Here is a 20,248-nt window from a genome sequence, read left to right as displayed (position 1 = left end):
CCCACATTAAAGTAAAAGATCTTCAGCCGCTGCTGGCAAGGACTGGCTGAGCTGGAATGTGAGAGAAAACAAACAAACAAAAAAGAATTTGACAGCTCTGTTGTACTGCTAAATGTAGTCACTATCTTTTAGCTATCCTTTTAGCCCACAACTCTCTTTCCAACTCTTAACCAAATTAAAATTAAGCAGTCTTTTTGAGAAGCAATGCTTTCAGCATTTATTTTCCATTTTTACATACTAGAGATACTGCACTAAAGAACTCTTTGCCCATGCTAATCATGGGCATGTGAGAGACAACACAGGCAGAACCTCAGCCTTAATAGTATTAATTATCTACCTGCCTTGTTCAAAATCAAGAGTAAACCTTGTTAAGAAACATAATTTCATATTTTTGACCCAATAAATGGATGTCCATTTCCTGTCACTACCATTGCAATTGCATTTAAATTTTTGTGAGCCATGGGTTCAAGCCGAATTAGGGGAAAAAAAAAAAAAGTCAGGCAGTGTTTTTGAGAGAGATTCCAGACATGATAAATCCTCAGGCACTTACGTTTTTGCAGTAACATCCACGAACTGCCCGGGGCGGAAGTGAGCAGCATACAAAGGAGTACCTGCAGAAGAAGAGGAGAGATCATGTTCAGCTCAGTGCTGAAAGCCTCAAACCACCACCCAGCCATTATCCTCCAGGGCAGGTTACAGCCACAGGACAGGAAACAGAACTTGTTCTTTGTATCTTATTTTGTCTTCTTTACAAACCTCACTGACTGGAACAGATGCTTTTTATTTACTATTTAAGTGCACTTCTTAGGATATAACCCAATTTCAGATGAGCAGGAAGGAAGGGTCAACGCTTTGCTCAGATATGCTGCCCTTCATACACTGCCAAAGCCCAAAGCGCCTAATTAGTTAAGACCCAGAATACATATGCTCAGCAAGAAAACAGAATATGATGCACTTAGAACTACTAGCGCTTCACAAGGTGGAGGGTTTGTAAGAAAAATAAACCAAAAAAACCAAATAAACCACAAAAAGCCCCCAATTACTATAAAAAATAATTTTGCAACGCTTCCACTATTAAGACACAGCGCTTCCAAATTAAAGTCTGTAGCAGAAGTACAGCTTCCTCCACTGGGGAATTGTCTACATGCTAACCTTTAGCAGAAACAGTGCTACTGTAGGTCAGTGACACCACTCACCTCACTGTAATTACACTAATTCCTTAAGTACTTGCAGTATCAAAATATTAGTTTTCGATTTGTTTTGCCTTCAGTGATTTTTTTTTCATCCAAGTGAAAATGTTCTTTCATTAGCAGCTTAAAAAAACCCAACAAACCAAAACTGAAAACTTAGTTCATTATAAATCTGAAGATCCATGTGGCTGCTTATTTCAGTTTGCAGTCTGTTATACATCCATTAAAAAAAAAATTAATTTCTTCATGTTTTTTCAATTGCTTTCATGCTTTCTCAAATCTGTATGAATGCAAACTGAAATGATGTAAACCTCTCGTAAGTCTCAAGCATAAAAACTTTCATATTAATTCACGTTATATTTACATAATCCACACATTTGGATAATTGATACAAAATCACGCACATAAAGGATGTTACGAAAAAACACAAACACTGCAAAACCAGTTTATCAAAAACTTGAAATTCTGCTTTATCTCAAGCTATTGCTTCCATTTATCAGCCCAGATTTCCTCTTCATGTTAGATTTGATTTTTATCAGTTACTGCATTGTCTTAAAAAGGTCTTGCAAAATGCTCCACTAATGGCACTGAAGATGCAATACATCAGAATTTCCTACCCTACATAATTCTTCAGAAAATACGTTTAACTGCCAAAAATCACAAAATAAATACAATCTAAATATACTACCTAATAAAACCTCAGAAACTTAAAACTTTTCATTTGATCTCCAAACCTTCAATACTGATTTTTAATGAGAACATTATAAACATATTTTAGTGTGTTTTACTTTGCAAGCTGTCAGAAAAAGCAACCATCATACTACTTTTGAATGCAGCAAGAAGAAACAAAACTCAAACTGCTTTTTCAGGATCCTGAGAAACACTACCACAAAATTCTGTGTCCCTCTGATAAGGACAAACACAAAACTTCCAGTAACTGTGTCTATATTGATGCCCAATAAGTAAGTCAAAGGTTACAGACATTTACTTCTTAACTCAATGTTCAGATTAGTAAATCTGGATTGGATTTATTTTCTCACAGATGAAAACTGGATAGGCTGGAAAAAGCAAAAATCCTACATCTCATCAACTAAAAAGTAAACCCCATCTTCTAATTTTCCCTGTGAAAAAAGTTTGCTTGTGCTCAATAACAAAACAGCAATTTCTATAAAAAGCAACACTGAAATATACATCATAACTTCATTTAGGTCTGCAAGTGGCAGATGCTAAATGACTATGCCTACAATACACAGTAGCTCTAAAAGATTACCTGGTTTAATTATGGCATCATCTGTTACATTAAATGTTGTAACTTTCTGCTTCCGGGGCACTCCAGCTTCTTTAAAAATTTCATGCGCAGACTCTCGTTTCTGTAACAAAAAGCAGCCATAAAAAAGAATTCATCTTAAAATACCCAAGAATCAACGTAGCACAGAAAACGGTTACGGACCGTCAACAACACTCAGAGAAACAGATACATCATAACTGGAATTTCATCTTGAGGCTAGCATTTTATCTCTACATAAAGTTTATTTTAAAACTCCTGTGTCTGCCTTATTTTCTGTCAAGTAGTTACCCTACAGCTACCTAAACAAGAGATATATGAAGATATCGAAGATCAGAAATGAAAAACCAATCATTTAAAATGTAGATGACAGATGTTACTTTTTTTTTTTTATGGCTTACAAGAAGTTCTGTAGTAATTTAGAAGTAGATTCTCTTTTTCAAAGCTTCTGATGGCTTAGTTCCACACCATGATAAATGTAATTTATTTAACTAACAAAACCGTAGAAACAAATTCTCGTCTTGCAGAAACTTCTAGAAATGCTTAAATTTCCACAGAAGAAAATTTTGAGTCTCTGGGGAAAAAAAAAAAATTTAGTAACAAGTTTATGATCCCTGTGTTTTTAAGATATAGCAAGTGCACTCAGTGTCAAACCACTGCTGAGTTATTAAAGCAGGGATTTTCTTTTCAGATGAGTCTGACAAATTTAAAAGTACTTAAAATTATTCTCAGCGGTTTTAAACAAGACATCTCACAGAACAGCAGACCACTGAGATGAAAGCAAGCAACAGAAACAGTGATGCAGGAAAATTGTGGCCACAGGGAAAAAAAAAAGCGATGCAGCTGATTTTCCTCCAAATGATTTCTGGTAGAAAGCAATTTAAGCATCTAACAATACTGTTACACTTGGATAATCTCATCTCTGAGGTTTGCTTCTCAAAACTCCTGTGCAGCTCCTGCTCTCTCAAAAATTATTTTGTGTATTTCAAGAGCAAGTAATGTGGACAACTTTAAAAATGTTACTTAGTGTATTTGAAAACACAATTTTGAAAATCTGCATGTTGCCTTTTCTTTTGCTTTGAAACATTTGTTGAAAAGTGTTAGAACAAAGGAAGTTTTGTGAAGAATGAGGAAGCAAGGTGATGAGATCTCTGATTCAGAAAAAAACCCAGAAATTTGAAGTTTATCAATCTGTTTTTAAGAGTGAAAAGTGTTTCTCGGGGGTTTTGATAACTTGAGGTCACAGTACAAAATACTTCAAATACATTTTAAAAAAACCAGAATCAACTACACACAAAATCTCTCCTAAAACCACAAATATTTGATGGATCAGTGGAGCACCTGTATTAATCTGCAGAAATATATGTGAAAATGAAAAATAAAGACCTGGAGTTCCTACTAAGTGCCTGCATAACAATCCTTTATTTCCAGCTACGTAAAACTGCATTAAGCTACAGCGAGGGGAGCCCTGTGCCCAGCATGGGTGGCTGGAAAGAGCTGCCACAGCTGAAGAAGAGCACGGTGAAGTCAAAGGGTAAAAATTCACTTACATCTCCAGGGTTCTACTCTAGGCTGTAGCCTGGCACTGTTCTACTGTAACAGCACCTCCTCTTCAAACAGCCAAGTCAGAGAGATGTATTTTTACAAACAAAACACTGCAGTCTTTACAAACCCTTCCTAAAAAGCACTGAGTGAAGGGGGGAGCACTAAGTGATTTCTCAGATGTTTCTTTTTTTAAAAAAAAGCCCAACAATATCTTCCAGTATTACAAGAAAATGATCGATGCACCCTCACTTATAGGAAGCATAGAAAATAGTTTTGACAAAAACAAAAATGTTTGAGCACTGACAGAACTATACTTTTGACCATAATTTTGCATTAAAAAATCATGAAAAATCTGTTCACTTATAAGAGTGTGACATACATCAAGCAAAAAAAGAAAATGAATCATGCTAAAAATGCAATACCCCTTATCAGTTTTAAAGCGATTTGACACTCCAAAGAAGTACAGGAAATTCTTTGTTAGAAAAATTACCGAAGAAATCTTTTGATTGAATTAATTAAAAATCAGTAGCTGTGAGGAATCTGTGGAAGACAGATGTTCCTATGAGCAATTAACAAACAGGAATTGCTTATGCTAATAGAAGACAGTTATCATTCACCTTTCTTTCAATTCTCACTTCTGACACTTTACGGAAAAAAGGTACACATAAAAAGGCTGATAAACATAGGAAAACCATGATCCAAACTTGCAGCTAAACCACAGAAATACAACACTTGTTAGTACCCCAACAAGTAAAACTGCTCAGAATCAGCAGGCCAAATTCTTCCTTAGGAATTATCTAGTTTATACAGTCAAAAATAATAATACAGAGCTCATAATAATAATAATAACAATAACAATAATAATACACAGTTCAGTCTCAGGCCAGGACCTCACCAAAGACTGCTCAAAGGATATTTAAATATCCTTTATTAAAATGATAATAAATTATCTTTATTAAAATGAGTCTAGGTTCAACCAAATTAATAGAAGCTAACTTGGGAAAAGTTATGCCCAAAGAAAGTCTTTAACATAGTTCACACTACTAAAAAGTCCTTGAATTGACTTTTTAGGTAGTTCTGCTTTGAAGAAACTTTCATAGAAGTTGTTCAGAAAGAAGTTTTCTTTAAACCTCCTCACTTCTGCATGTTTTTACTCTGAGAACATACTGGATTTACTGGTAACATCACCTTCATGAAAAGAACAACTCTAAGCCATCTAATGGGCAAAATACAACTTGAAAATTATTATTCCCGTAACTCTTGCATGTCTTAGACCAAAGTAAGAGGAAAGAAAAAAACACAACTGTAATTTTTCCAGGAAAAATGTCATACCTGGAAAATAGAAAAGGACTGAAGTGACATAATAGACACCTGAAGAGCACAAGCTGTGATAGTCAAACAAGGCAGAAACCAACTGCATAGAAGAATGGTACCTTGAAGTATAAGCCTGTTCAAAAACAGAAGAATATACTAAAAAAGCCAACAGATCTACCAGAGGAACAAAGGTCCTTCTTCTCTTACCTCCACTAAAGCAGAAACAAGTACACAGATTAATTCTGAGGCCCTGGGACAAGGATCTGTTTGAAAAATGGAAATCTATGTCCGCAAAAAGCCACGATCATGAACTGAGATAATCTGCTTAGTAGTCATGAGCCCTGAGATTTTTTTACTTGCCTAAATCAGACAAAAGAGTGTCAGGATATTACAAGAATTGAAAATTTGTACTGTACAGAAATAATGCATCACAGAAACTGCAATCCTTTGAGGGAATACGTTATTCCTGCTTGATCTCTAACTCATCCTGGGAATGACAGCTCTGCCAGACAGCCTCAGCCACTAGAGATATCTGGGAATTACACATCAAGCAGCTGGGATGTCTAAACAAGTGAGTGGCTTTGATATGGCTGTTGATGAGTTACAATCATAAAGCTATCTTCTTAAAAAGGTAAGTCTTAAAGTTACTTATCAGCAGAACTACGGGCAAATTAAACAATGTTGACAGGCCTGGAGAAAAATTACAACTGTAGCTAAAAAGACAGTACAGAGGAGTAAGCTAGAGCACTAAGTTGTAAACAACTGATGAAGATGAGTAAGTTTACAACAGGCCCCTGAAGTGTGTATCTTGCAGTCCTCATCTCAACTGCATCTCCACAGACATGAAGAACGCACATTTCTCCACTGCTAGTGGTCCTTCAAACCCTTCCACCAGCATGGGACACTGCATATCACAGCAAATTCCTAAACCCATAGCTTTCCTAGAGAATTAAGAGGTAAAACCTTCAAAAAGCTTTTCTTGCTATTCTCTCAGCTAGGAATTTACACCCACTTTAGTGCAAAGGTGAATCTGACAAAAGATCTATTACAAAGCACACTTGTCTGCCAGTAAATCTTTCAGAGAAGTCTACTTATGCTGCTTTTGTATTGTATTCACAGGAGAAACAACTATTCCAACAGTGACACCCAAAGTGCCCCACTTACAGAAAAAGGAGATGCATTTTTGCCTCCAACAAGCAGCTTAGCCATTTTTCCACCCGACTCTTCCTTCGAAACATATCTTAAAACATGGCAATCTTGAACCTAGAGAAAAGAAAAAGTGTTCCTCTGAGCATAAGCAGATGTGTACGCTTTAAGACAACAAAACACCAGTCAGTCTGTTTTCAGAAGATAACAGCCTACAAGTAAGAGTGTGTTACGTTTTTATCCCTGACATTGCTTTTCCAATGAACTGAAGGCTTTTTTTAGGAAAAAGAAAAAAAAGAAAAAAAAAAAAAAAAGAGTAGAATGCAAACTAGTCTCATAAATGCTCTAGAAATTATAATCACCCTTTTCACACAAGATCTGCAAAATCCCTATTGTAAGCATGCAAAGCACACAGAAAGAGCCCCCATTTTAGGCTCCTGCTCCTTTGCCCTGTAAACCTGATGGCTTTCACAGCAGCGGCTCCTCTTACGGCAGCAGCCAGTCAGCAAAAGGCTTCAGCACAAGAGCAGCTGCCCGACAAAATGAAGAAGCAGCTTCAGAGCCACAAGGGCTGAGAAACCAAGGTGAAACCAATCCCAACATGCCTGCAGGTGGAGAAATAAAACAAGTGAAGTGGGATAGATAACGCCAGCTTTGTTGTATCACCTAGGTAACACCACTCACAGCTCTGCAGCATTTGAATAGCTGAAGCAGTGGGGCAGACCACTCCTAGAAAGTCTGGATATAAACAGAATGGGTGTGGTGTACTATACAGGAGTGAAAGAAATCTTCACTTTCTTTCAGGATTTCCTACTCTGTTCAAGTAGTAAGTTTTACTTTTCCTTGAAACAGCTGGTTTACAATCTGAATACAGTGTAGGAGATGAAATTCATTATGGTTTATTTCACCTTAAGTAGTGTGACAGCATGTTTTTCTCCTGATTTGGTCCATATTGGCATCATTCCCAGTTTTACTGCAACAACACCAACTCTGATGGAATCTGTAGATCAAAACAGAACATGGATGCATCTTCACACTTCATAATTCAAAGAGTTCATCTAATTATCTGCAAAGTCCCATTAACTCTCATCTTTCCTAAGGAGGTGAAGGAGAGAAACCACCACTAAATCCTTGCAGGTAGTCTGAGGGTTTTTAACCCCACCAATACTAAAGTTCTACCTGTTTCAGATGTGTTTGATAGAAAATGTTGCTACTTTTGGTTCGGTGGTTTTTCAAAAATACAATGCCCACATATTAGAGCCAAACTAACTATTGAAAAGTTTCCTGTAGGAGGTTCCTCCCGCCCCAAATCTGCCAAGTCTGCCACACAAATGATGTGACCCTTCTGAAAGCTCAAAAACTTAATCCTGTGCTCTAGTCCATAAGAATTTGTAATCACAGACTAGAAGTGGGATGTATTATATACTACACTATTTCTCCAGAATCCAGCAATATTAACAAGAACATTTTCAAGTTCATACACTTTATAGTCTGAGGAGACTTTTTTGGCAAATTCTTAATTTATTATCTTGTTGTACAGCAGTGGGATGGGCCAAATGCTGGACTAAAAAACTAAACTTAAGAACTAAAAGTTCTTTAAAGGTTCTTAACCTCTTGTAATATTTTAAATGCTTTTAGAGAACCGATGTATTATATTTACCTATTTACTAGGAGATTTATTGAATGATTGATGTGAAAGCCAAAAGGAGAATACTTCACAAGACACAATCCTGATGTTACTGAATGTAACAACACAACAATAATAATCTCAGCATGAACAGGTATTTCAGAAGAGATACTTTCTCACCTGGTGTCCACTTGTTCAGTGGCCATGGCTCATCCTTCAGAGGGCACAGCTTCCTGGCTGTCTGAGCTTTGTACTCCTCTGCAGTTACCTTCTTGAGGAACTCCACATTCTCTTCAGAAAGATGCTCGTGCCACCATGTTGAACTGTTGATGTGCCTGACTACAAAGCCAAGCTGACCCCTTTCCAGAGGCGGGAAAAGATTTTCAGTGTCTTAACAGTACAAAAAGTGTCTCAACATGCATGTTACATCTAACTTATTATCTGTCGTTTGACTAAGTATCCTGAATTATACCGAAGGGAAGCAAGCAACAACCAACCAACTTTTTAAGTTAAAAAACCACTCCTTTTAAGATAAAAAACCCCAGCTAGACCCATGAACAAAAGAGGTAACAGTAGGTACTGTTTACCTTAACTTTAGCAAGACTTTTTAAAACAATCCCTTGTGGCATCATTCTATCCAAGATGGAATCAATATGGAATGGATGGGTGGGCTATTAGCCAAGCAAAAAACTGGCTGGATCATCAGCTGAAGGTGTCACAGCTGATGGTTTGGACTCTACTAGAAGGCCAGCTAAAAGCACAGTTCCTCAAGAGTCTGTTCAGGGATGTGTTCTATTCAACATCTTTATCAGCGGCCTGTGAGACGGGAGGAGTGACTAAGTTTGAAGGAAGTGGATGATGCTCAAGGGTGTCCCTCTGCCAGCCAGAGGTACAAACCAACAAGGAAGCCAGTGAAATTGATACAGGAGAAATGCACAGCCCCAGCCACGAGTCCCATGGAATAACTTGTGAGAACGCTACTGACAAGACCAAGGCAGGCCCTGTCAATGAGGTGCACACCAGGAGAGTGAGAGATGTGCTACAAACTGAAAAGAGGTATTTGGATTTGACATAAGGAAAAAAAATGTTCAGCCTGAAGACAGTCAAACAATGCACTGGGGTCTAGAGGGACTGTGAAGATTCAGTCCTTGGATGCTCTCAAGGCCCAAAACCACAAAGCCCTGAGCAACCTGGTCTGACCTCAGGGCTGGCCACTGTGAAAAAGAACTTAGACCTCAGCTTAGAACTTGGCTCCTCAGCTCCCTTCCAGCCCCAACAACTTTCTGATTCTACAACCACTGCTAAACAGCTTAGTGTCCTGCCATAAATTTTATGAGGGCTGAAAATGGCTTGAATGCTCCCCAATTCCCTGCAACGTCAACAGAAGAGTATTTACTAGTACAGATGGTGAATGCACGTGGCCAGCGGGCCAAGGTGACTCAAAACACGGCAGACCAAGTCGCTCACTGTGCTGCAAAGATGCTTTGGATGTGAACACGCCTGTCCTGCTGTAACTGGGGCTGTTTCTACAACCGGGGCTATTTCTAAGGCTGGAATGCCCCTGCAGTAACCGCTGGGACCAAAACAAAGTTTCCAGGTGCTGCCGCAGGCTGCACACAGAGACCTCTCCAAAGGGCAGCGGCCAGAGACGGCGCCCAGGGCCAGGGAGAGGCCGCCGAGGGAAAAGGGCGGCTCATGTGTCCCTCACCTTCCAGGACCTGAAAGGAATTTACAGGAAAGAGGAGGCAAAACGACTTACAAGAGCATGTAGTGGCAGAGGAATGGGTTCAGACTGAAAGAGAGGAGGCTTAGATTAGCTATTAGGAAGGAATTCTTCGCTGTGAGGGTGGTGAGGCACTGGAACAGGCTGCCCAGAGCAGCTGTGCATGCCCCATCCCTGGCAGCGTTCAAGGCCACGTTGGATGCAGCTCTGAGCAACCTGGTCTAGCTGAAGTCGTCCCTTCTCAAACCAGGGGAGCTGGAACTAGATTATCTTCAAGGTCCCCTTCCAACCCAGGCCATTCTACGATTCTATGACCTCGGGGCCGCGACAGGGGCCCAGCCACGCTCTGTTCCCCGCTCTTCCTGCCGCTTGTTCTTTCCCTCCCGTCTCCTCCCCCGGAGCGGCCCCTTCCCCTCCCAGCCGTAGCACTACCTGTGTCCGGGAGCCGGCGCCGCCGCTGCCCAGAGGCGCCCGCCGAGCCGGGCCAGCCGCGCCCAGCCCGCCATGCCGCCACCACGGCGGAGCCGCCGCCGCCTTCCGGCCCCGCCGCGTCCGCCGGCGGAAACCTTCCGTGCTGCCCCGGACACGGAGTTCCGCCCCGCGGCGGCCAGCTCAGGAGCGACGGGGAAGCTCCCGAATCACCCCAGAGTCGTGGGCGTGGGCTGCAGCACGCGTGGCCGATGGAGCTAGTCTGACCCGGGCGGAATACCTCGCCCATCTCTGCCATCGCTCCTCTGCCTGCCTTCCAGCCGCGAGCCAGTGAAATCCAACACACGAGTGTCTTAAGACAGGAAAATGCCGGCTGCTGGCGGGGTTTATCGCTGACAAGCACCTCTTAGCACACAGGGCTGCGGGACAATGGACTCAAAACCTTCCTGCAGGTGTTGAGGTGATGCCCTCGGGGGTGTTGTGGGGTCTGGGAAGAAGCGACTCTGCTGTGTCAAACTTCCTCGGGGTGCGGGGCTTAACACTTCAGGGCTTTGCTTCCATGGAAAGGGGCGACAGGACGAGAGGAGAAGACCTCAAGTTGTGCCAGAGGCAGTTTAGATGGGATATTGGGGGAAATTTCTTCACGGAAAGGGTGGTTAAGCATTGGAACAGGCTGCCCAGGGAAGGTGGTGGCATCACTGTCCCTGGGAGCGTTCGAAGACAACATGTGAGATGTGGCACTGAGGACGGGGCGATGTGATGGCCCCGGCCATGCTGGGGGAATGGTGGGCTCGGTGATCTCAGAGGCCTTTCCCAACGTGAATGATCCCATCACCCCATGGCTATGTGCTCCGAGCAAGGGGCTGGGCCGTGTGACGGCGGGAGGCCAGCGTTCATGCGAAGAGTATTTAATAGTGCAGCCAGGGAAAGCTCCTGGCAAAATTAAAACGGGTGGGTAAGGCAGGGGGTTCTGGGCAGCCTGACACAGGGGTGGTACCTGTGACACTCTGGCTTTGGTGTGGTCTGGCTTTCACCAGGATTCAGAATTGACTCACCCTTTTCTGTGCAGGGAACCAGCGCAGCTGAGAGTGCACTAGTTAGGACAGCGAAGGGGTATGAACCCAAGATTCCTTTCTGGTTTCAGCAGAAATCCTTTTTTCTAAAGTCACATGAGCTTTCAGCATGGTCAACTGGAATCTGTCCTTGCTTCTCTTTACCCCGCTACTCCATCTTCTCCCCTACTATGGTATATGTGTGTGTGTGTGTGTGTGTTGCACTTATAACTGGGCTATTTTGGTGTTCGCACCCAAAACTGTGATCCAGAAACTTACCAGTAGCTTTCACACACATTCCTTGTCCTGAATTTACTTCTTGTCCTTTTATGAAGTAGCCACGGAGTGTGTTCAGAATTGCACCGCCCAAGTTTACAGTCAAACTGACATTCCCTCTCTGAAGCTGGGTAGTCATCTCTGCTATCACAGTGATCCCTGCATCTTTTTGCTCTCTCCCTGGCATCAAGAACAGCATCAGGGATGTTGCTAAATTTCATGCAGATATGTTTTCTAATGGGGTTCCTCGGTAGCTTATGCAGAGACCTTTATAGCAGGAGAAATAAAGGGTCTAAAAATGATAGAGGTGTTATGTCCCAATTTCTGAGCACTGTGGCAACCCTACATTGGTGCTAACCTGACCAAAAGTCCCCAGAAGTAGCAAAATTCTATTTGCCCCCCCTTTCAAGATCTGAAATGAGGGCACATTGCCAGATCAAGTAACTTGCCAAGCCATGGCATAGGTTTCCCCGCCATAGAAGAGTGCTCCCTTGATCCTAGCAAGCATTGTTGCCACAGTATGATGCTTTTCTCATCTATCGTCCTTCACAGCTGAGGTGACACAGCATTTCATATGCCAGTGACTTGGAAGTAATACACGGGGCCACACGTTTCTGAGAGAAAAGTTTCAGTTCTGTACTTCCCCCTTTTTACCATGATGCAAAATCAACCTTTGTTTTTTTTGTTTTGTTGGGTTTTTTTAGGTGCATGCAGGTCACGGTGCTAAAGAGGCATGAACTCCTCAGGTTTGTCGCAAGATGGTTGTGGCTGTAGCAAGATGGCTGCAGCTCTGAGTGCAATCAGATGGCAAACTTCGTGCTCTAACCAGTGGGACAAGAATTCAAGTGCCTCCTGGGCACAGCAGTAAAAGGCTTTCTGCACAGCAGTGGAAATGGCTAACACTTTTTTTTTTTTGGAGGAAAGGAGGAGAACCCATTTACAAAACCCTTTCCCATCCAGTCTGCTGCCTTGGGTCGTCCTTGGAACTGCAGGAAGGGGGAACACCACTTTTGAACTGTCAGCCTTCACAGGAGAGGTCTCCTGCGTTTCACCCGATCAGTTCGGGGGATCTCTCCAACTTTGCCATGAAATTGGAAAAAATAAAAAATAGGCAGTGGGAGTGCAGTCAGCTGATGTTTTGCAGTGAATGCTGCAAGCAAACATGCAGCTGGGCTGACTATTATCATTCATATAACTCTCTAATTGCTGAAATTGCCTCTGGTATAGTGTAGCTCCTCAGCTCAGGACTGCAGATACAAGTAAGACCTCTGTGAAGGAGGACAGGTGGTGCTATAGACTGTTTTTCTTGTGGTAAAAATGGCACTTCCTGTAAATAAAGTTTAAAAAAAAAAAAAAGTAGAGCACTACATTGTTCATCATGGTAAAATCTTCATATGGAGAGGTTTTATCTTAGGGTAATAAGCACTTAGCAGTGTATTAGTGCTGTTTTCAAATCTCTTGTGAACTTAGTTTCCCCTGCAAACTAAAAATCCCAGTATCTGGCTCAAGAATTATAGATGTTAATGTATTTTGGGCTAATAGGAGTTTTCTGTGACTTTTTTGGTTTCTGAATTGGATTTGAGATAAAAAGGAAGGCAGGGTTGTAGTTGGCAGAGAATATATTTTAGATCATTGGTTATCCCAAAAGGACAAGGTGTAATTTATTTTAAAGCAGTTTTCAGAATTTAAAATGATCCATCAAAAGGCAGTAGAAGTTTAAATTTGCATAAAAAATCTGCAGGAGAAATTGATGGCAGTTCAGCCTAAAGGCAGAATGGCCTTGCTAAAACCATAAGTAGATAAAACAGGAGAAAAATATCCCATTTCAGAGATATATTCATATATTTAATGAGGTTACCCTGCACAAAGTCCACAGTATTTTATTGCAGAGAGTAGCTTGGAGCAATGAAAATAACATCCAATGCCTCATTAGTAAGCCTTTACCATATGGCCAGTTTTGTCTTTTGTGCATCCTACACCAACTCACCACACTATTATGTGTTTGTCTTACATGCTGAGATCTGTACAGACTAAAGGAGATTTCCATTTAATTTTTCAATACCATGAAGGTATCTTCCAAATACTTGAGGGCTGCTAGAGAATTGCTGGCTTATATCAACCACTGATAATGATTTGTTTTTAAATAGAGAGCATTTATAATCAGGATTGTGTGAAGTAAACAGAAAGATCTGCAGCAGCTGGGGTATTAAAGACACATATAGACCATGTACACACATTTAAAATGACTGATGGTTTATATAGCTCAGCATACAATGGCCTGTTGATCTCTGCATTTTACGTGATGCCACATTATAGAAGCACCTCGTAACACCTTTGGAAATGAAGAGCTGTAACCGCCCAATTCTGTGTAACCATTAACACGTCAAAAATTAGTCAAAGATCACACACACCAGAAGAACAATTTATCTGATTCCTAATTTTTCTTGCTGAAAGCTTTCTTTTATTCAGCCTGGCAAATGATAAAGAAAAGGCCGAACTTCTCCTCAGTTGTACATGACATCCCTTAATGCAGGTCCCAGGGTAATGTAATACTCTTTACATGGTGAGAGCACCATCATGCCTGTGAGGAAGGATCTCAAATCACTTTTCAGGTATTAAAGTCTCCCAGTACTATTGAGAGATATTTATGATACATGACAGTGACCTTCCTTTTACAGATGAGGAATCTAAGGTGCAGAACATATGAAAATCTTGGGCAAGAAAACAAAATGAGATACTGGAGGAGGAAAGAACTCACGGAGGCACTGGTTTTTCAGTCCTGTGCTTTAACAGCTAGAAAACACTCCTCCTGAGAATAGGGAAGGAAAGAAAATAGGGGAGAAGTGGGAATAAGAAACTAGAGGTGTTGTATGTAAGAATTAAGAGTCATTGGCAGAATGGTGTATGACATGTAAGGGGAGATCACAGTAGCTTCCAGGTGAAACACACCCACAGTGGGAGAGATGTGCAGCCTGACCAGGGTAAGCTCTCAAATGAAGTGTCAGCCATTACATGGAAAAGTGGATTTGAGATCCATCAGTTTGGACATCTCCAGGCAGTTTATACCCATGACCAAGTAATACTGGCTGCTTCTCAGTATCTGATCAGCTGAAGAAATCTTTGCAAGCAAGTGTGAATTATGGCACTAAAGGATAGAGATGGGGCAGAACTGAATGTGCTGGGGAGGCAGCCCCATGCATCTTGGCTATCCCACTGCCTTCAAGAGTACAAAATCATCAATCAAAGCTGATCCTATGGAAGTTACCTCTAAAGGAGAATTACCTGCAAACTCATTTAAAAATATGTATATCTTAACCAAAACCCCTTGTTCACAGGGGAAGTTTTCCAAAATATTCAGCACTGGCCCCAAACAGCTTTTTCAGGAACTAGCAACAAGAATGTTTTCAATTCAGTGGGAGTACAGCTCATCCAAATTTGTGCCTTTTGGACAATCCCACATAGATTATTTTTTATCAAATTTTCTCCTTAGTTTTTAACAAGTCATCTTTCAAACACAAGGAATAAATCTAAAATCTAAATCTGATCCAATTTCTTCACTTACATACATAAATATTTCAATGGAAAGTGCAATCCACCGCCATTCTGTTCTTGTGTATCCTCCTTTTTTTTTTTTTTTTTTTTTTTTTTTTTTTTAAAGTTGTTTCAATAGTCTTTTGGTAAAAAACAGTTCTATCACACAGGTAATCTGTGTGAGGATGAAGTTACAAGTCACTGCTTGTCACAAAACCAGGCTGTGCAAAATTTTATTTGGAAAATGTGCCACATGGAGTTTGATTCTGCGTGTGAGATTTAAAAACACAAATGAAACAAGAATTCCCAAACAGAAGAGATTATAAATTTGGATAACCAAAATACATCCTGTTTGAAAGCCAGCCAGATTGTTTGGATTAAGTAGGCATGTTTTAAGACATGCAGTTCTGATGGATCATGCTCCCCAACTCAGAGCTCTTTTCAGATCTCTTTCTATGGTCTGAACACTTTGCAACAGCTGGATTTGTCAGGCTTTTGAAAAATTACTACTCAGGCCACAGACTGAGTGGGCTTCTTATGGGTGTCCATGTTATAAGGTGCTAACTTTAGAAATGCCCATGCTTTGGGTCAGGTGTCTCTTGAAATACTTTATTACCCTTCCCTTGGAATATGGAAGTTGAAAGCAGGCAGCTATTGTGGCAGAGAGAGAAATAAAGACAACTGCAAAACTGTGTTGTTTTTATTTTAAACATGCAAAATACAGTTCATGCATCTGCCATTTTGAAAAATTTCTCAGTTCATAGCAGATTAAACCAAAGACATTTTGGCTATCGACTCTCAGTAAATATTTCAAAATGCTTTACAGTGTAAATATAAGAAATTTAGCAAAATTTCAACAAACCTGTATAAAAACCAGATACAGATAACTTTTTATTTCAAGGCAACATGCTGTAATGTAAAGAGTTCACTTTTTTTTTTTTTCCTGGATTTTTTTCCCCATAAAAAGTTTTCAACAATACAGCTGCTTAACAGATTTAAGCCTTTAGGCTACACATGCAAAAAAAAAAGAAAATAAAAAAAGGGTTAGTTAAAAATCACCAAAACGTGCTATTTTTTGTTTCCTTTTTTTAAATACAGTAGTTGTAGACAGTAGCATTTTTCTTTTTTAATTTTGTAAAAGAGTGCAGGCAGGTTCATGGAGCTAGTGTCCTGGAAGACTCGTACTCTGACATACATTTTGGTTTTATCCCTTTGCCATTGTAATAGTCCACGACTTGGTTTGGAACTTCAGCCAAAACGCTTTTTGCTAGAGCAGCTGGGGATGCCTGCAGGAAATGGTAGAAAACATAAGCATTAACCTGGCTCTCTGCTAGAAGTGCCATGAGTTTTAGAGGCATTGGTGCCATGAGATCAAGGGAGGAAGTATGGTACAGAAATGGAAGGCTAAAAAGACTTAAAGTGAATCACACTATGGCTGGAAACTCATGAGTCAGTTTAGGCTATAGCTGCCTAAAAGTACACTAAAGCCAAAAGTGCTCTGTGTGACTTCAGGTCCATTTGGACTATTTTAAGTTCAGGCTAACTGAACTTCCCTGCACTCTGGGAGAGCCCCATATCACAATAAAAAGCTGCAAAGACTTCATTCATCAGTGTTCAGCAAGGAGCCCTGCAGAGCTCCAAGCTGAACATGAATGGACAAAACTGTGAAAGCGATGCCTTCATCACCTTTCTGCTCTTCAGAATCTGGCATGGTATTTTAATGGCTGGGAATGTTTATAATTCAATAAAAAAATGCTTTAAAAAAAACTGGAATTAAACCATGGTTACCAGAAATCTTCAAGGCTTGGTGGAGACTTTAAAGCTCTTCCTGCAACGTAAAAATGGGCACTATCAACCAGACTTAAGAACTGATGACCCTAAAAGGTAGAGATGGATATAGGGATGGCCGGTGGCTTTTACCCCAGGCAGAGAGGAGGGCTCCCCTCAATGCAGTGAGAAACCCTGCCCTCCATCAACAACACAGAGTTGCTGCCTCACCTCTGACAATGCTTCATTTTAAACAGAGGGGCCTGTGGATGTTTTGTGGGCAACCATTACCTGTGTGTGCTGCATGGATATTCCTCAGGCCCTGAATTCAGCAGTGACAAAACTGTACTCCATGCACCCTCTCGCCCCATGTTTTGGATTTTCTTGTTTCTAAGTGTTTGGGTGGAACTGGTTCCAAGTGCTCCGGAACCAGCCTGCTTGGTTGTGTTCCCTTTGATCCCACCACAAAAATGCAGCAAAAATGCAAACACTTAAATTTCATTTTGAGAGGTTTAAATTGATGTATTTATCTCCAGTGCAGACTGCAGCTCAGATGATGCATGGGAATTCAACCTGCGGCTGGATCACACTTCTGCATACCAAGTACTTTTTCCCAAATTAATGAACCCCTTCCTCCTCATTGTCCATATTGTTATCAGCCAAGTTTCAAACCTACCATGTCGCAAAGCAGTTATATTGACTGTTTTTGGACCTGCTCATTTTTGTGGGGTGGCATCCTTCTCCTTACAGTCTTAAAATTTGGTTTATGTAGAAAGTAAAGGGTAAACCATTTGTCGGCAGGCTAATCCAAGGGTGAAGAAAACCTCAGGCTGTTAGAAATTCCAGTATCAAACAAAAAGATAATGCTAGTAGAACCAGAAAGAGAGGTTTTTTTGTTGTTGTTTTGGGGTTTTTTTCCTGTATTTTTGTATTTTGACTCACATATGGGATTAATAACAAATAAAATTAACTGCTATTTCCCTACTGTGACATTTATACCAAAATATTTGTGCAGCCAAAAAAGCCTGGAATATTTCTGCAAGAACAAACTGGCAATGCACAGAGCATATTTGATGTGACTGTACAGCGAGTGTTCTAAGGTGTTATACAGTAACAGAACCCATTCATTTCAATCCTGAAAAGTGAAATGCATGGTTTTCCAGAGTTGTCCCAATTTGCCTAAACCTGTTTTATAGAATCATGGAATGATTTGGGTTGGAAGGGACCTTAAAATTAATGTAGTTCTGTCACCGAGACACACAAAGCAATCACACGCAGACAAGAGATTTTCGCAGAGGTTCCTCTGATCCAGCTCGCAGCTGAAAGAGCGGAGAGAAGAGACCCCTTTGTTTATTCTTTTACTTTTATACATTTGTGGGTCTAGCAGAAGATTGGCTTTTTGGGGTTTCCACCCCTCAGCCTCAGTGGCTAGACGAATTGTCAGTTATAATTGTTTTCAGGTTAGAAATATGCAAACAAAGGACAAAGAATGAAAAACAAAGGATTTGTTTATATTACTTCTGTGGGAAAGGTAGAAGAACTGCTCTAATATTCTACAGTAACTAAAAGATCTGACTCCATTTATGAAAATCAAAAGGCTAATAAAAAACTCAGAAAAACCAGGGTAACATAGTTCCAACTAAAATAATCAGAAAATACCCCTTGGAATCACACAAATGGCTGATATCTACAATGCTATTGAAAATTACTGGTTTTTAAATTTCCTTCCCAGTGTGTCAAAGCTGTACATACCTTAGCCTGTCTCTGTGCTATTTTACCAAAAATACAACCCTACACAAGAAAAAACAGGGACTTGGAGAAGAGCCCTGAGCCAGCACTGCACACACAAGCCATAGCAATCAGGAAACGTCACTCTGCTCTGTCTTTAAAAATGCTGGGCAGGAGCCTTGGCATCAGATTCTCTGGATCTGTGTAGTTCACGTTCTGAACTTTGGGTCAACAGCACTCACTGCTGTGCATCATCCTTCCTCCGCCACTTCTCTCTTCTGAAGCCACATCCATTCCTCCTGAACGAAGGGTGAGCCCTTCGGAACAGGCTCTGTCAGGGCTCAGAGGCACAGCTGAACCACTGCCACTTCAGGAGTCCTCAACTGAAAAGCCTTCAATTGAGGTTTGAGCAAAACCATTTACTGTGCCCACAGGCTCATAGGCAATGTGTGCCCCACACAGGGTTGCCCTGGGATAGCTGGATTGGCTCAGTGCTTCAGTCTGAGCATGGGCAACTGTTGCTTTATTGAGTTTCATCATGCCAGTGATATCTCTTCACCCTGGGGCTCTTTCTGGCAGGGAACATCCTAAAAACAGGCTTGGGGTTGGTTTCCTCTCTGATGGTTTGGACCACCTGTACCTTACATAGTTTTTGTGGTGGTAAAGCACTCTCATTTCTGGATCAGATGGTGCAAAGCAGCATTTTTATAAGTGAGAATTAAACTCATTAACTTCTAAGATAAAGCACAGACCTAGTTCATCAGTGTTATGTAAGGATTACCTTTGCTGGGTCTTTAACACAGATGAGACATTAAATTACTGTTTTACTCTACTGTTCTCTCTGCTGCTTGAAGAGCATTCTAACAATAAGCTCCTCAAAATGAATAGTTCTCAATTGATAGCTGATACACAACAATCAGATCAGTCAGCAGTAGGAAAATAATCCCCTGTGATCCCATAATTGGCGTGTGTTACAAATGACTGTCGGTTCAGTTCTGTATCTTCACAATGCTTAACCTTTAACTACGATGCACAGTGCAAAACATTGCTCCTTGCAGTGGTTACGAGCTGTGCTTTCCACACTCCTTTGTAATGTATGTTATGAAGTCACAGCTGTTAACCTTTGTGATTAAATACAATGCAGAATGGAATACAACCTACTCATGGCATCAGATCTGTGTCCAGTAAATATATCATACATCCCAAAGGCAGAAAATTTCACTTCTTAAGATATGACTGTGAATGGATTGAGGCAGATGATTTTCTTCAATTGTGTTTCAGTGATGGAGCATCACTGTTCTACAGTTTCAGGTGAAGGACACTCACTTTACTGGGGTGGTGATGATTATAGAGAGAAAAAAGTCACTTAGATTCAGGGAAAATATGTTTCCTTTGTTTTTTATGTTTCCCTTTAGTGAATGGCATATGTCACCGACTATACAATGGGACCTTTTTAAAGTGTTAATGGTTACCTTGATTTTATCAAGCCTCTACAACTACAGGATTTGCCAAGAGTCACTACAGTTGCTATTATTCTTTTGATGGCTTCGAAGATATTCCTTAAAGAGAGAGAAAAAGCTTAGATGTTTTACTGAAGTACTTCTGCTGCACTGTATCATGAGCCCCTATAACAGA

At 40.7% G+C, this 20,248-nt stretch overlaps 2 protein-coding genes across 6 annotated transcripts in view; both read right to left on the bottom strand.

The window, feature by feature from the left end:
• The window catches only part of MRPL3 (mitochondrial ribosomal protein L3), a 30,151-nt gene extending 19,801 nt beyond the window's left edge, over positions 1 to 10,350 (bottom strand). The window contains exons 1-6 of the mRNA XM_040077300.2: positions 10,263 to 10,350; positions 8,288 to 8,466; positions 7,389 to 7,480; positions 6,499 to 6,597; positions 2,461 to 2,560; positions 551 to 611 (exon numbers count right to left, since the gene is read on the bottom strand). Of these exons, the coding sequence (XP_039933234.1) occupies positions 551 to 611; positions 2,461 to 2,560; positions 6,499 to 6,597; positions 7,389 to 7,480; positions 8,288 to 8,466; positions 10,263 to 10,336 (605 nt within the window). The 5' untranslated portion in view covers positions 10,337 to 10,350. The remainder of the gene's footprint in view (positions 1 to 550; positions 612 to 2,460; positions 2,561 to 6,498; positions 6,598 to 7,388; positions 7,481 to 8,287; positions 8,467 to 10,262) is intronic.
• Positions 10,351 to 15,805: 5,455 nt separating this feature from the next.
• The window catches only part of CPNE4 (copine 4), a 235,802-nt gene continuing 231,359 nt past the window's right edge, over positions 15,806 to 20,248 (bottom strand). For all 5 annotated transcript variants that reach the window (XM_040060835.2, XM_040060843.2, XM_040060859.2 and 2 more), the window contains one exon: positions 15,806 to 16,404. In XM_040060835.2, coding sequence (XP_039916769.1) covers positions 16,273 to 16,404 — 132 coding nt within the window. In that variant the 3' untranslated portion in view covers positions 15,806 to 16,272. The remainder of the gene's footprint in view (positions 16,405 to 20,248) is intronic.

Source organism: Hirundo rustica, chromosome 1 (genome assembly GCF_015227805.2).
Source record: "Hirundo rustica isolate bHirRus1 chromosome 1, bHirRus1.pri.v3, whole genome shotgun sequence".
NCBI classification, from domain to species: Eukaryota; Metazoa; Chordata; class Aves; order Passeriformes; family Hirundinidae; genus Hirundo; species Hirundo rustica.
This window is presented reverse-complemented; position numbering and strand designations above follow the sequence as displayed.